Here is a 15,861-nt window from a genome sequence, read left to right as displayed (position 1 = left end):
AATGAAGGACAAATATTATTATTACTTAGCACAATGCTTTGCACATAGTAACCACCTTAATAAATGCTTCATTCATTCATTCATTCATTCCAGAGCTAGTGTTCTTTCTTTTGTACTATCCAGCCTCTTCATGTTTGCCTGTAATGAAAGGAATTCTACATTCTTTCTTGTATGGGATAAACATTTTACCTACTCAGACCAACTTGTTGAAAACTGCAAATCTTTGGTTCTTATTCTAAGGCTCCAAAATATTATTTTAAATAATCATTTGCTATTTATTCTAGGACTCCTTTCAAATTTATTGAATTTTAGAACTGAATTTTAAAATAACTTGCTTATGTAGAGAAATATCATTAGGAGTAAAGTATTTTTGTTTTAGCCAAAAGCAAAATTAGTCAGTTATCATTCTTATAAGCCATAATTAACAGGGTTCAGAGTAATGGCCTTGAAAAGAGTTCTTTTTCTCTTTCCAGTCTTTAATTGAATAAGCTTTCAAGCAGCAGGGTATTAAAATATTTGGCCTCTATGAGAAGTTTTCCTTGCCTGGAATCACTTTGTCTATGAAAATAGGTAGTTAATAGAACATCTTAATAAAAACCTATTTTTTTCCTAGTACATCCACTCTGGCAAAGTCTGAACATGACACCTGAAGGGGATCGACAATCACCAATCAATATCCGATGGAGAGATAGTGTTTATGATCCTTGCCTTAAGCCCTTAAAAATTTGTTATGATCCAAGTACATGTCTTCATATCTGGAATAATGGGTATTCTTTCCTAGTGGAATTTGAAGATTCTACAGATAACTCTGGTAAGAGAACAATATTTAATGCTTCTAATTTGAGATAAAAATTTCTATTCATTACTAATATTCTTAAAGTTTTACCAACTTTTGCATAATAAAATTATATATGAATGATCTGAACTGGTTTGAACTTAGAAAAAAATTCCCTCCTTTGGTTATCCTATTGTAAATTTTATCTCTTTAATAAAGATGTATTTTTTAATTAGAAACTGTATCTTTAGAGATGTATTTTGTCTTAATACTTGCTTTAAAGGAATTTATGAATTTATTAATGCCATTTTTGTTAATTTTGTGAATAAATTAAATGTGAAAAATAATTTCCTCAGTATACTATATGTTGAGTTTTAAAATAATTTTGTATTAAACATTAACTGTCATTTAATATTTAAACAGTATTGACTGATAAGAATTAAGTACATTTGCAATAGGACAAAGACTTTTTTTTTTTTTAGTTTTTGCAAGGCAATGAGGTTAAGTGGCTTGCCCAAGGCCACACAGCTAGGTAATTATTAAGTGCCTGAGGCCAGATTTGAACTCAGGTACTCCTGACTCCAGGGCTGGTGCTCTATCCACTATGCCACCTAGCCGCCCCTCAAAGACATATTTTTAAGTGCATTGTGTTATGGAAGTAGTTACATACTGAAAATTTGGTTTTTGTCTTTTGTTAGGTATATTAAGCAAATACAATTATTTATTATAAAAAAGAAAAACAAAATTCCTAAAGGTTCCTTAAGACAATCAACAGGTTATAATTGTTCTCCTCCTTCTAGTCAGGTAGGATATGAATCTATGATATATTTTTACAATTGGATCATAAAGCTTTCTGATTCTTGAATTTAGATTATAATCAAATTGTAAATAGGTTTCTTGTCTCCTACTCATGGCTGAACTTAATTTAAGCACACAATTTTAATTACTGTGAAGCAAGTATGTAGGGTTAAAATTATCAAAAGAAAATGGAATCACTTAACCCCATTGCTTTGCAAAAGTAAAAAAAAAAAAGAGGAAATGGAATTCTCATTAATGAATAAGGGGGAAATGATTTAATGAGTGGTTTTAAAAATTCCTAAAAGTGAAACAATAGAAACTATTGTATTTGTATTGACTGTAAATCTCTAGATGATGTGTTCCCTCCATATATCCCTGATTTGAGTTTGGAATTCTAGATCTGAATTTTGATCCATAGATCTAAAGATGGCTCCTAAAATGCTAAAGATTTCCTTCCTTTCTCCTTTATTCTATACATTTATCTGCTTAATAAAGTAGAAGCAGATTTCCTAAATCACTGATATCTTCATTTCTCTCTTATGACATTGCCTCCCACTTTCTATTATCTTATCTAATTGTCCAAAAGTCTAAAAACTTGTCCCCATTTATTCTCTGAATTCCTCAATGTTACATGGAACCTGTATTACTATTCTAACTCTCAACCTGTCTTTAGATAAATGAACCAATTCCTTATGCTCCAAATTAAGTCCACTCTGAAACTTAATCATCATTGTTACCTGATTTACACCCACATTACATATAATTTGCTTTTGCTTTTCTCATGACCTTCATGATTCTACAAATGTGAATATATCTTTAATACTTCTCATTTTTAATCTTACGTATTCTCAATCTTATTTATTGGAATCAATACAAACTGAATTAGATAATTTTGTCCCTTATGTTTTTAGTCATTGGATAAATCAACAGATTTTAAGATTTAGATCAAGAATCACTTACTTGGGCATTTAGGTGGCGCAATGAATAGAACACCAGCCCTGGATTCAGGAGGATCTGAGTTCAAATTCAGCCTCAGATATTTAATAATTACCTAGCTGTGTGACCTTGGGCAAGACACTTAACCCCACTGCCTTGAAAAAAAGAAAAAAAAGAAATCTCTTACCTGCTGCTCAGTCTCAGTTTCCTTATCTTTAAAATGGGAATAAAATAGGACCTACCTTCTAGGTTATTTTTGAGGATGTTTATACTAGATGTTTAAGAAAGCATATTTATAGCCTTTGCTTTTTAGATCACTTTCTTTTTCAGATCAAGCCTTTCCCTCTCCCTTGCCCAGCTCTTATAAAATAAAAAAGAAGGAAGTAAACCAGTTTTTCACAACTATCCAATGCATCGAGCAATTCTGATACATGCCATATTGCATGCCTACCATCTGCAAAGAAGAAAGAAAGGTGCATTTTCTCAGTTGGAAATTTTTTTTGTTTTTTTGTTTTTTTAAACAGGCAGAGATATGGAGGGAGGATTTCATTTCAGAAATGAGGGATTAACTGAACAAATGAAGACAAAAGAACAGAATAAAATGGGATAATACCTAGTAGGCTGGTTTGACTAGGATTTACTGCAGGATGTATAAAGAAGGAGGGAAGAGTATTGTGAAATTAATACCAAAAGATGGACTGGAGCTGGATCATGGAAAACCTTGAAGCCAGAATAAAGAATTTGCATTTCATCTTGAAGACAAAGAGGTGCCACTGATGAGCTATGTAAATGATATGATTACATATGGAAAATTAATAGCTGTGTAAAGGTTGGATGGGAGAGAACAGAGATCAGAGTTAGGACAACTAGTTAAGAGGCAATTATACTGGCCAAATAAGAGGTAATGAAAGACTGTACTTATTGGGAAAGAGAAGTGGATTCAGAGAAGAAATAGTCAAAAATAATCCTGAGGTTTCAAATTTAGGTGACAGGGAGGGAGATTAGTAGTGCAAGGAGATGTGTTTTAGACATGTTGAATTTAAGAAGTCAGTGAGATATGCAGATGAAGATATCCATTAGTTATTTGGAAATATCAGTCTGGCATTCAGGGGAGAGAACAGGGCTGTATGTGTATATATATATATATATATATATATATATATATATATATATATATGACATTTGTTGAGAGATAATTGAAATCATGAAAGTAGATGTAGTAACCATGGGGAAAATTGTAGACAGAAAAAAGAATTCTGAGGGCTAAACATTGGTGATCCACACTTTCTAGGCTTGTAAAGGGAGAAAGAACAAAGAATGAGCAGTCATATTCTTTGGAAGAGAGCCAAGACAGCAATGGAAACAGAGAAGAAAATATGTAAGAGGAAGGGATGGTAAACAATGTCTTTCCACAAGACAGTAAAAAATGATGAAGTCTGAAGAGATAAAAATAGCTTTTAAGAAATCATTTCCATTTTTAGAGAGAACAGGTTGAAGGATAAAGGAGAGGAGAATGGTGGGGTGATAGATAGCTTGAGTGAGCAGTGGAGTCAACAGAAGACATTATTTTAATGACAACCTGATCATATTTCTTGGCAGACTACAAAGAACCAACCAGTAGAGGAGAGATTGAAAACAAGAGAGGATATATGAAATAGACAGAGAAGGTTCATTTTTATGTTGTAATTTTTAAAAACTGGTAAATGTGACAGAGCAGTATAAAGTAATTCCACTTTTAACTGACATGCTTTTTTTTTGACTTTTTAAAATTAGTTTTTGATTTTGGTATTTAGCATGCACTCTAAGAGACCTCTCCAAATTCCAATTGTAGCTTGAGTCCCTAGGGAGCTACAGGTTCCCCAATAGCTTTTCTTTCCTCATGCTTTTATAATACTTCTATGAGGTAGGCCATTTCTGCTGAACAAGTCACTCTATTGAGTTTCTTGCTATGTTCCTCCCCAGAGTTCAACTCTCAATGGTGAGAGCTGGGTCTCTTTTGACTCAGAGTTCACCCTTCCCAGAACTGTCTCTTGCCTTGTAGGCCTGTTGGATATAGTGTCTCCTACTGGGAGAGTGGTTCCATTATAAATGCCATGCCCTCACCATAAGATGAGGAGCTATTCTCTCTCAAAGTCAAGATACTTCTATAGCTAGATCCCTTCTCTATTTCCAGGATTCATACTCTGATTCCTATCTTGACTGCCTCCTTAGATGGTGTGTTTTGATTTTTAAGGGACAACCTTAAAGAGGTAGGGGTTGATTTATTTATTTAGCCAATGGTTGGCTTTTCCCTAATTTTCACACCTTGTAGGGGTAGCAAAACATAGGCCTTTGAAAAATTACTTTAAAACCTTAATGATTCCATATTTCTATTGCTGATTCCTTACTTTCTGTGAAGCTAAGGGAAATAAATTTCTTCAAAGGAATCTTAATGAATTCCCTGTACCCTACTACAAGATTTTGTGTGCTTTCTTTTATTTTTTAAGGCATTTTTTATTTTTGGGGGGTTTTTTGCAAGGCAGTGGGGGTTAATTGGTTTGCCCAAGGCCACACAGCTAGATAATTATTAAGTGTCTGATGTCAGATTTGAACTCAGGAACTCCTGACTCTAGGGTCAGTGCTCTATCCACTGCACCACCTAGTAGCCCCCTGATTTTGTGTACTTTCAAACTCAATTATACAGTGATGGATTTGGTTTAATGCAATGGATATACCAGGTTGGCTAAAATATTTAAATTGTATACTTTGCATTTTTCTTGGTATAATTTAAAGTAGTTTGTAGATTCTTAGGAGGAGTTTTTCTTTTTTTTGGCAACATAGTTCTTGTGATAAAATAGTTCTTGTTTAAGAGGCTGCTAGGTGACACAATATTTAGATCACTGTACAATCAGGAACACCTAAGTTCAAATCTATCTTCAGATACTAGCTGTGTGGCCCTGGGAAAGTCACTTACCTGCTCTCTGCCTCAGTTTCCTTATCCTTAAAATGGGGATGAAATAGCACCTATCATCTAGGTTTTTTGTGGATGAAGTAAAGTACTTAGTTAAAGTACTTAGCAAAACTTAAAGTGATTGATACATAAATACATACATACATACATACACACACACACATATATTTATATACATATGTATATAATACTAGCTATTGCTATTATGGGTTTATCATTGACTCTTACTCTTAAACCTTTAGACATATTCACAGTACAAGAGTACCATTCTCCTCTCCTTTATCCTTCAACCTGTCACTATATAAGAATGCTAACAAAAGGAATTTGTCAAAATCATACTTAAAATTCTCTCTGTTCTGATGCTATTTATCCAGTTTAAAAGAAATTCATTCTTTTTTTGCTTTAATAATTATTTTCTTACAAAATTTTCAATCTTTAAACAACTAATTTTCTCTCTTTTCCATATTCCAGTATCTACCCTATGTTTCCTGTTTTATTTTCCATCCTTTTCTCCATGCTTTTATAAAAGAAAGAAATATACTCAGAGAAAAAGGTACATGAACAAAATTCAGCAGTTGGAAAATAAAATTCTCAAGAAAAAAGCTGAGAAAAGAATACAATGTGTAAAAAAAGTTTTTTTTTTAACAAAAGGAAGTTATAAACACAAATATCTAGAAATAACAATACAGAAGAATAGGAAGTATTGCTGCTGAATTTCCCCAGACAACTGGAAGGAAATATACAAGAGAGAGGAGTTTAGGGGAAGGTATGTAATAATTTTATACCACTATCTTCTGTTAAATTACCACTTGTGTTTAATAATAATTCATCTTGGGAATGGAGCTTAAGATGTTGTATAAATGGAAATAAATGTCTAGAAAAGGAGGTGGGCCAGTCACCTAGTGAGAATAAAAGTTAATTAATGGAAAACTCAAGTGAGATATTAAAAAAAATCATGAGGGCCTCCATCTGGAGGAAGATTTGTAAAAAACATTGGACACATAGGGTGAGAAGGTTATGATCTGTATTAGGAGAGGAAGAACTCAGATCACCAAAATCATAGTTCCATTAAAGTATTGATTTATCAGCTGCATGTGACTCCTTATATTAACAATGGAAAGAGCATTGACTGTAATCAGAGAGGATGAGTTCAGATACTATTTCTGTTACAATTTGTGTGACCTTGGGCAAGTCACTTAACTTCCCTAAGCCTCAGTTTCCTCAGCTGTAAAATGAGAGAAGTTGGACTAAGTGATCTTGTTGTTCCCCTTTAGCTCTAATCTTAGGGGTAGCTAGGTAGTGCATTGTATAAAGCACTGGATTTGGAATCATAAAAGTTAATATTCTTGAGTCCAAATCTGGCCTCAGATACTTACTAGCTGCATGAACTTAGATAAATCACTTAACCCTGTTTTTCTTAGTTTCTTCATCTGTAAAATGAGCTGGAAGAGAAAATGGTAAACCATTCTAATATCTGTGCCATGAAAACCTCATATGGGGTCACCAAGTCAGTACTACTGAAAATGACTAAACTACAATAATTATAATCCTATGATTAATTTTTAATACTTGTGTATATGTGTGTAAATGTACATTTGTCTGTAAGAGAGAGAACAAGGAAGAAAGAACAAAAGGGAAAACAACCTTTTTGATTATCCATGGATTTATTATGATCCAGCTGGGGTAAATTTTGATCTCAGCTTTGTGATATCACCACTAGTTTGGCATTACTCTAAGTAATGACATACAAAATCTTAAGTCTAGCAGTAAGTTGATGAAAGGAGGTTTGAATTCTCTTATTATTTGAATTCTCTTATTATTCTCTTACCTGAATTCTCAGGTCTATTTTAAAAAAAAAAAATTTTAAATTAAATTAGATCTTTTCACACCAAAGAGAAAGGAAGAATAAGCCAATAATAATTTATATTAGCATGAGGCACTTTTATTCATTTTCACTCTTTTTTGGGGGACATCATAAAAGGTTGAATGAGGAAGTTAAACAACTTTTTTAGGTTTTGCTGAGTTGAGTCTTCACATGATCCAGGGAAATGACACTGCAAAGAAGTGAGAATTTCTAAACCTTTAGACATACTCATGGTAGAAGAGTACATTTTAAAAATCAAACATTAATAATTTCTATCTTTCCCCAGTACAGCCATGACTGATTTAATATGGACAATATCACTCACAACTTTATAGTACTCATCATTCCACAATTCAGTTTAATAGAAAATTTTAAAAAGTATTTTCACAGATCCCAAAGGACAATTCAGCACTTGTATTCATTCCTTAGTGATTAGTATACACCCACACTGTCATATACTTCCCATCCCAGTAAATTCTGAATCCTTGGTAGACATTGTTCAAATCCTGTTCTCTATCCACTCTTGACTACTCCCTCATGCTCAGCCCAACCCTCCACCTCAGATCCTTTTCTAAAACTACACACCTCTTCCATTGTGCCTTCATCTTAAACATCTTGTCTTTTTGTACTCGCTGGGATCTGACTTCCTCAGGATGTCACAGGTTCTCATGCCACTTTTTCTAGATCTTTCTACATTTTCACCTCTATCCTTCCCCCAGCCAAACTAAAACAAAACTAGGGACATGTAATTTCTTGCTCCCCCATTGTTACTTTCAGGCTCTCCCTTTGCCATCATCATTTAGCTAACTTCTTTTCCTCTGAAATGCATTAAATCCATATTTATCACCCAGTCAAGATTCTAAGGTCTGTAGTCCACTGACTTCCAGGACACTATTATTCCTTCTTCAATGAGTTCATTGCCTGACTCATAGGCTTTGTATGTAGCTTTCTCAATGCCTGCCCTTATACTATGCATCTTAACACTCCTAAAAGCACTCTGACTTCCCAATTCCTCCACTTATTCATTTCCCATGACCTACCCTCCACCCTATCTCAGTCACACATATAGTTCTATCCTTGATTTTGCCATCGCCTAAAGTGTTCTATTTTCATGAACTCTGAAATTCCATTATCTTATAATCTGTTGTAATTCTAACTCTCCCTCTGATTTATAACTCCTAACCCTGTTTTCATCCTCAATGTGACCTCTAACTCTCAGTTCTCTTTCTAGTCAAGACCCCTGCACTAGATATTCTCCTCCCTTCCTCATATTTCCCCTGTAGAATTCAGCTCTACGAAATCTTTTTGTCTTGAGTCCCTTGTCCTTTATCCTGTTGAGGTTCTTCTCCTTCTAAGTTTTGGCTTTTTAATACTCCCACCATCTTCTCTTTGTGTCTATTTAAATGTTGCTGAATAAAACTGGATAAAAATCCTCAAACTAGGCTACCTCAGGCCACTATAAATCTCAACTGGGAAAGACAATCCTTTTATATCTACCTAATTGACTCACTAACCCACTCACCAGAACGACTTTTCCAAATCTTTTTACTTCTTCTCACCTCTCCCTTCCTTACCATCTAAATTGAGTCTTGCCCCATATTTCACTACAGACAATTGAGACCATTTGCTGATACTCTCTTCCTTATCACATCACTCAAATGCTTTCCAATACTATCTCACCCTAACTCCTGTTTCTCATGTAATGAGGTGGCCTTTCCTATCAAGACCTCTATATAAGTAAGTAATCTTATTTCATTCCATCTACTCCAGTTAATTGTTCTCTCTGTCATCTCCACTGTCACTTATCTTCAGTCTCTCCTTGTCTTCTGGCTGCTTCCTTGCAGCCTGCAAACATATCTATGTATACCTCATTCCAAAAAAAAGATAAAGTAGAATAAAACAAAACCTTGTTTGTTCCATCCATCCCCCATTAATGTTGTTTCATATCTCACCTCCTTTTTTGTAGATTGACTCCTTGAGAAGACAATCTATAAAAAATACTTCTACTTCCACACCTCTTCTCTTAACTCTTTACAGTCTGACTTCTGACCTCATGACTCAACTAAAATTACTCGCTCCAAATTAATTGACAAAACAAATGACCTTTTCTTACTCCTTATATTCCTTGATCTCTTCCCAGCTTGTAACATTGCACAACATTCTCTTCTTGATAAATCTTCAGGTACTTATCTTATCTGTTCACTCCTCAATTTCATTTGCTGGATCTTTGTCTAGGTCTTAACCATTAACCAATGAAGACCCCTGCAAAGCTCTGTCCTGGCCTTTTTCTCCCTCTGGACTATTTAGCTTGGTTCTCTCAACTTCCATGTATTCAAATATCCTTTCTATGCAGATGATCCTCAGAACTATTTGTCCAGCCCAAATCTCTTCCTAAACTTCAATCTCATGTTTTCGTTTGTCTTTTGGACATCACAAACTGGATGTCTCATAAACATCTTAAACTCAACATGTCTAAAATTGAACTCATTTTCTTTGCTCCTAAACTTTCCCCTTTTCAATTCCTATTACTCTCATGGGTACCATGCTTCAAGTTACTGCAGCATATGTCATCCTAACTCCTCCAACTTACCTCTCATATCCAATCAGTTGCCAAATCCTATCATTTCTACCCTTGTAATATATTTCATAAACATATTTCTTTCTTTGGATACAGCCACCATTCTGATGCAGGCCTTCATAACATCACACCTGAACTACTGCAATACTTTTATGGTCTCCCTATTGCAAGTCTCTTCCCTATACCAGGCCATCCTCCATTCAGCTGTCAAATTGATCTATCTAAAGAGCAAGTCTGATCAGGTCACCTTCTATTCAATCAACATCAATGACTCTATTACCTCCAAAACCAAATATATAATTCACTGTTTGGAATTTAAAGTCCTTCATAACTTCCCCTGAACCTGACTTTTCATTATATCTGACTCTATACCATATACCAAGTGACATTGGCCTCCTTGCTTGTTCTTCACACAAAGTTTGCCTGAAAACTCTCTTCATTTCTCCTTCATGGCTTCTTGGCTTCCTTCAGAGCTCCAGGAAAATCCTTTTTCAAGAAGACTGTCCTTGTCCTCCTTAAAACTGTCTCTGGTTTTATCCTGTATGTATCTTGTTTGCTGTCTCTTCAATTAGGCTGTGAACTCTTTTAGAGCAGAGACTGAATTTTGTTTTTGTTTTATGTTTTGCTTTTCCTTTTTTCTTCAACAATTAGTACAGTGCTTGGCCCATTATAGGCACTAAATAAATGCTTGTTGATTGACTTCAATATTAGTTGCAATTGCAGATTCATAGATATGCTCTACTTTACCCTCCCTGACCCCAGCCCCAACTGACAGCTCAACTAGAAGATTAGGAACCTTCCCTCCTAGTCCAAATGTCTCTTCATCTCCTGTTTTCCTATCATTTTCAATCTGTTCAGGAATACTATGAGTTCAAAATGTTCCACAATACTAAGATTTTCTTTGCTTACTAAAATTATTCTCCCTTTTCCAACTAAAATCAGTTAGAGGGTAACTAACAGGTTTCAAACCCATTGTGGGTTAGAGGAATGCTTCCTCCAAGCCCTGTGGAATGGGAAGATGAGAATAACTTATTCTACCAACCATGAAGGTGGCCAAAGTAAACACTTAGAGCTTGGCAAGGCATGGGGAAAAACTAGGGTCATCCACTACATTCCCAGTTGTCACAAGTCATCCTGAGTCCTAACTTTTATCTTACCAATGGACTTTGAAGACTTTGGAAGAGAGAGTGAGGCTGACAAATCTGTGCAATTCTGCCTTCCTGAAATCCAGTGCATACACAAGTTGCGACATTACTCATCCATGTCACTGGTCTTCTGTAAAAAATGAAAGATTAACAGCAACAATACAATTATTTTCTTCACTCCTCATTCAACCTGATAGAATATTCTAGTTTGCTTGGGAACCATACTTGTATAAATCATAACATGTCTCGTGCCTCTCAATTTATCTCCCAACTTCCTCCTGTATGTCTCTACCTGGATTCCTAAAATGTGGCATATCCCAAACCAAACTCATCTTCCCAAATCTTACCCCTTTTGCAATCTTCTTGATCTTTTCGGGTATCACCCTCCTTCTGGGCACTATCATCCTAGACTTATCTCCCCTACCTCCATATCTGGTCAGTTGCCAAGGCCTACTACTATACTATACTACTGTAGTACTACTATACTACCTCTTCCATTCATCACCTTCTCACCATTGTCATATACCTTCTGAGTTTAGTTACTTATCTTTTTTTCTTCTGGACTATAATAATAGCTTCTTATTTGGTCTTTCTGATTCCAACCTCTTCCTTCACACAGATGCAAAAAATAATCTGCCTAAGCCAGAGATCTAGCCATGTCATTTCCCTACTCAAGTCTTTAAAGGTTCCCTATTTTCTCTAGAATAAAATATAAAACATTTTAGCTTGGTATTTAAAGCTCTCTATAATTTGGCTTCAGCTTACCTCTCCAGCTGCATCCCACATTATGCCTTTTCATGTACTTTAGCTCCAGGCAAACTAGATTATCTGCTTGAAATGGATCATAAAACAATCTCCATTCTCTCCTTTGTGCTCTAGCTGTCTCTCTTCAGTGCCCTAATAACCTTTGCTGTGAAGCTTTCCTTGATTCCTCTCCTCTTATCATCTCTCTTCCCCCAGATATTTGTGAAGATATTCCCCAAGGTTTTTGATCTTTTTCTTTGCCTCTTTCACTCTTGACCCTATATTAAACTTCCCTGTATTTAAGTTCCTTGAAGGTAGGACCTGTTTTTGTCTTTGAATTCCCAAAGTAGGGCATTGTCTTGCATAGAGTAGATGCTTAATAATATTTGCTGAATTTAAAGGCTTTTCTATTAAATGGACTTATGTTGACATTTATCTGCTGCATTTCCCTGAATGAATAACAAAGTTTATGAATTATTTCTATGTTATTTCAGTCATTAGGGGAGGACCTCTGGAAAACAATTATCGATTAAAGCAGTTCCATTTTCACTGGGGAGCAATAAATGACTGGGGTTCAGAACATACTATTGACAGTAAATGTTATCCAGCTGAGGTACGTACCTTATTACAATGATCCTTTAAAACAAATTACAGACAATTATGATCTTCTTAATTCTCAATAGTTTAAACTTGATAATCAACTGATGAGTAGGAGATGCTGTGAACTAACTTCTATATGGTCTGTATTAAATAACCTGAATCTTAGAAATGTAAAAATTAAAGCTAAGAAAATATTAAGTATTTTAATGTTGGTCACAGTGTATAGTTATAATTTATTGTTGTTGCTGATGTTGAGTCATTTTCAGTCTTCATGATCTCATTTGGGGTTTTCTTGACAAAGATACAGAAACGGTTTCCCCTTTCCTTTTCCAGCTCATTTTACAGATAAGGAAACTGAGACAATAGGGTTGAGTTACTTACCCAGGGTCACACAGCTGTTAACTATGTAAGGCCAGATATGAATCCAGGAAGAATCCAATCTTCCTGACTCCAGGTCCAGCACACTATCCACTGCAACCATCTAGCTGCCTGTAGTTATAATTAAGTAATTATTATAAAAAAAAATAAATGTTTTCAGGTTCTCTAATGAAGATTGCCATCCATGGAAGACCAAAATATAATTTTGTAATGTTTATGTTAATAAAATAGCCAAGATTTTTGCCACAGTAGGCCTTTTCTATATGCAATAATTCTATTTTAAAATATTTTGTTGATACATTTGGACATGAAATTACTTGTTTAATGCCTCATAGTACCAGAACAAGGGATTTTTTAAAAAAGATCTTTGCAAAGGGAAGTTACTATTTTTTTCAGTGCTTTATTCAGCCCCTTCCTTAACCCTGGTCATATTGGATTCACAGCATTTCTTAACTTGGAGAAAAGGGGAATGGAACAGCTGTACAACTACATGTATATGCATGTGTGTATATGAATATATATCAATATATACACATATATGCACATGTTTTCACATATTTTATATATTGTATATTTATGCATATGTATACATCCAATATAATTCACATGTAAACATTTTATATGTATATGTGTACAATGAACATTTGCAAATTATAAATATGTATGTGCCTGCATGTATAGTATGTATATGTATAGATGCATATTTTCTTATATATGCATGTGTGTTCACATGTATTTTGTATAATACATATTTATATGATGTAGCATATCATATGTAGATATACAAATACCCATATGAAACCATATGTCTATAGATTTATAGTTTTATATATAATATATATATATGAATAAAGTGATATATCTGTTGATTTATATAGTTTTATATAGATCTATGACATATCTATGAAGTTATATATACACATACATATCAAGGTATATATTTGAATATAAACATGCATGTATATGCATATGCATGATATAAATCTATAGGTATATTTATATATAGCTATTTATCTATAGACATATATCCATACATTGTTATATATATAAAATACTCATCTACACCCATATCTTCATATATACACTACTTTCATACTGCCACAGCAGTCTCCTACAAATCATAAAGCGAGGATCTTTGAGATCATGCAATTTACTACAAGCTCCTTGTTTTTTTATATGAGGAATCTGAGACCCATATCAATTTCAGATGTCTGAGGTCACTCATGGAGTCAAGTAGACACACAAGCTGAAATTAAAATATAAGTCTTTTGGTAGAGCCTAACTTTAAAATGCCTAACAAATATTTGTTGATTGAGTAGAAAGATTCTCATTTAAAAGACTATGCTGAGCGATTTTCATTTTGGCCTTCAGGTCATGAGGTTTTTGAATAGGAGATGACATTTTTAGGCCTGTGCATTAGGAAGATTAAGTTCTTTTTTTTAGGGTATCTTAAAAAAATGAAATAAAATAAGATCAGTACATTATGTTTCTCTGGCTTATTTTCACCCAGTTTTCACGTCCTAAACCCCCTCTTCAATGATATTTCAGCTACATTTAGTACACTGGAATGCAGTCAAATATAATAGTTTTGAAGATGCTGCAATGGAGGAAAATGGATTGGCTGTGATAGGAGTATTTTTGAAGGTAAAGCCTTACTCCTCTGGAATTACTTGTTCAACTATTGAATATAATTATTTTTCAAAGTTTTTTACTGGATGGTTTAGATTTGTTTTTTGCCATAGTTCTAATTTTTTTAAATTTATCATTCTTTAGCTAGGTGTACATCATAAAGAACTACAGAAATTAGTGGAAGCTTTGCCAGGAATCAAACATAAGGTAATATTTTAAAATTAAGTGTATTTAAATGTTAAATATTTTTGTGTTGTCACAGTGTGTATAGTTTTATTTAAAAATAAATATTTTCAGGTTCTGTGATGAAGATTGCCTTTGAAAAACTAAATATAATTTCATAATATTTAAGGAAGTAATGAAAACTTTGCTTTAATTGGCCTTTTCTATGTGTGCTGTTTCTATGTGTAATGTGTAACTTTTTTCTTAATGCATTAGGACACGCTACTTCTCAACAACTCATTCGTAAGTAGTTGTTGATATTGTTCAGTTGTTCAGACATGTCTGCCTCTTCATGTTCCCATGGATGAGTCCATGGGATTTTCTTGGCAAAGATACTGGAATAATTTGCCATTTCCTTCTCCAATACACATAGCAATAGGTTTCCATAAAAACAAAGTCAAGGCAAGCTGCCTAATAGAGTATTATGTAGTCATATTCTGAAAAGGAATATTAATTTCTTTAATTTTTGCAAAGAATGTTGTTGTTTGTTGTTCATTTGTTTCAGTTGTACCTGACTCCTCATGACCCCATTTGGGATTTTTCTTGGCAAAGACACTGGAGTGCTTTGCTATTTTCTTCTCCAGTCCATTTCTATAGATGAGAAAACTGAGGCAAAAAGAGTTGAGTGACTTGCTCAAAGTCACAGAGCTAGTAAGTGTCTAAGATGAGTCTTTCTGATTCCAGCCCTATCACTCTATGCATTGCATTACCTAGCTTCTACTAGGTCTCATAGGACATACAAGTAGACTGATTTTTGCATCTTATTATCATGCCATAGTTCTCTGAAACCTTCACATTTGCAATCCCGTATAGCTCAGTAATATTTTATTACTTAGTTTGTTCAACCATTCCCCAATCATTGGGTTTATAATTTGTCTTCAGCTTAGAAAGAATAGCAACACAGAAGTTGAATGACTTATAGTTCTATCTTCTGCCTGTCTGCTGCCATCACTTGATGACATTTTGTTAATTCTCTAATGTAATTTTGACCTCATGAAAACAGTTCTCTCCTTTCTCCCTTTTGAATAGGAGAACTATCCTAACTTCATAGTAAATAGTCATGACAGCAACATACTTTCCTACCATCTTTTTTCCCTCTAGCTTAGACAGTTGTATTGTCTGTGTTTTTATTGCATTTTTAAAACCCTAAAACTGTTGGAACTTGTTTGGGAAGATAGATATAACTCTCCTGTTAACACCTGAGCAACTATCTGCTCCCTATCTTTTACAATATAATCATAA

At 34.2% G+C, this 15,861-nt stretch overlaps 1 protein-coding gene across 2 annotated transcripts in view; it reads left to right on the top strand.

Annotated features, from left to right (window-relative positions):
- Nucleotides 1-15,861, top strand: part of CA5B (carbonic anhydrase 5B) — a 53,914-nt gene that overhangs the window by 22,311 nt on the left and 15,742 nt on the right. For both annotated transcript variants that reach the window (XM_074192373.1, XM_074192372.1), the window contains 4 exons: nucleotides 614-811; nucleotides 12,285-12,403; nucleotides 14,317-14,412; nucleotides 14,542-14,604. In XM_074192373.1, the coding sequence (XP_074048474.1) occupies nucleotides 614-811; nucleotides 12,285-12,403; nucleotides 14,317-14,412; nucleotides 14,542-14,604 (476 nt within the window). The remainder of the gene's footprint in view (nucleotides 1-613; nucleotides 812-12,284; nucleotides 12,404-14,316; nucleotides 14,413-14,541; nucleotides 14,605-15,861) is intronic.

The sequence above is a fragment of the Macrotis lagotis genome, chromosome 6 (genome assembly GCF_037893015.1).
Source record: "Macrotis lagotis isolate mMagLag1 chromosome 6, bilby.v1.9.chrom.fasta, whole genome shotgun sequence".
Classification (NCBI taxonomy): domain Eukaryota; kingdom Metazoa; phylum Chordata; class Mammalia; order Peramelemorphia; family Peramelidae; genus Macrotis; species Macrotis lagotis.
The sequence above is the reverse complement of the archived record's forward strand: the minus strand, read 5'-3'. Positions and strand labels throughout refer to the sequence as shown.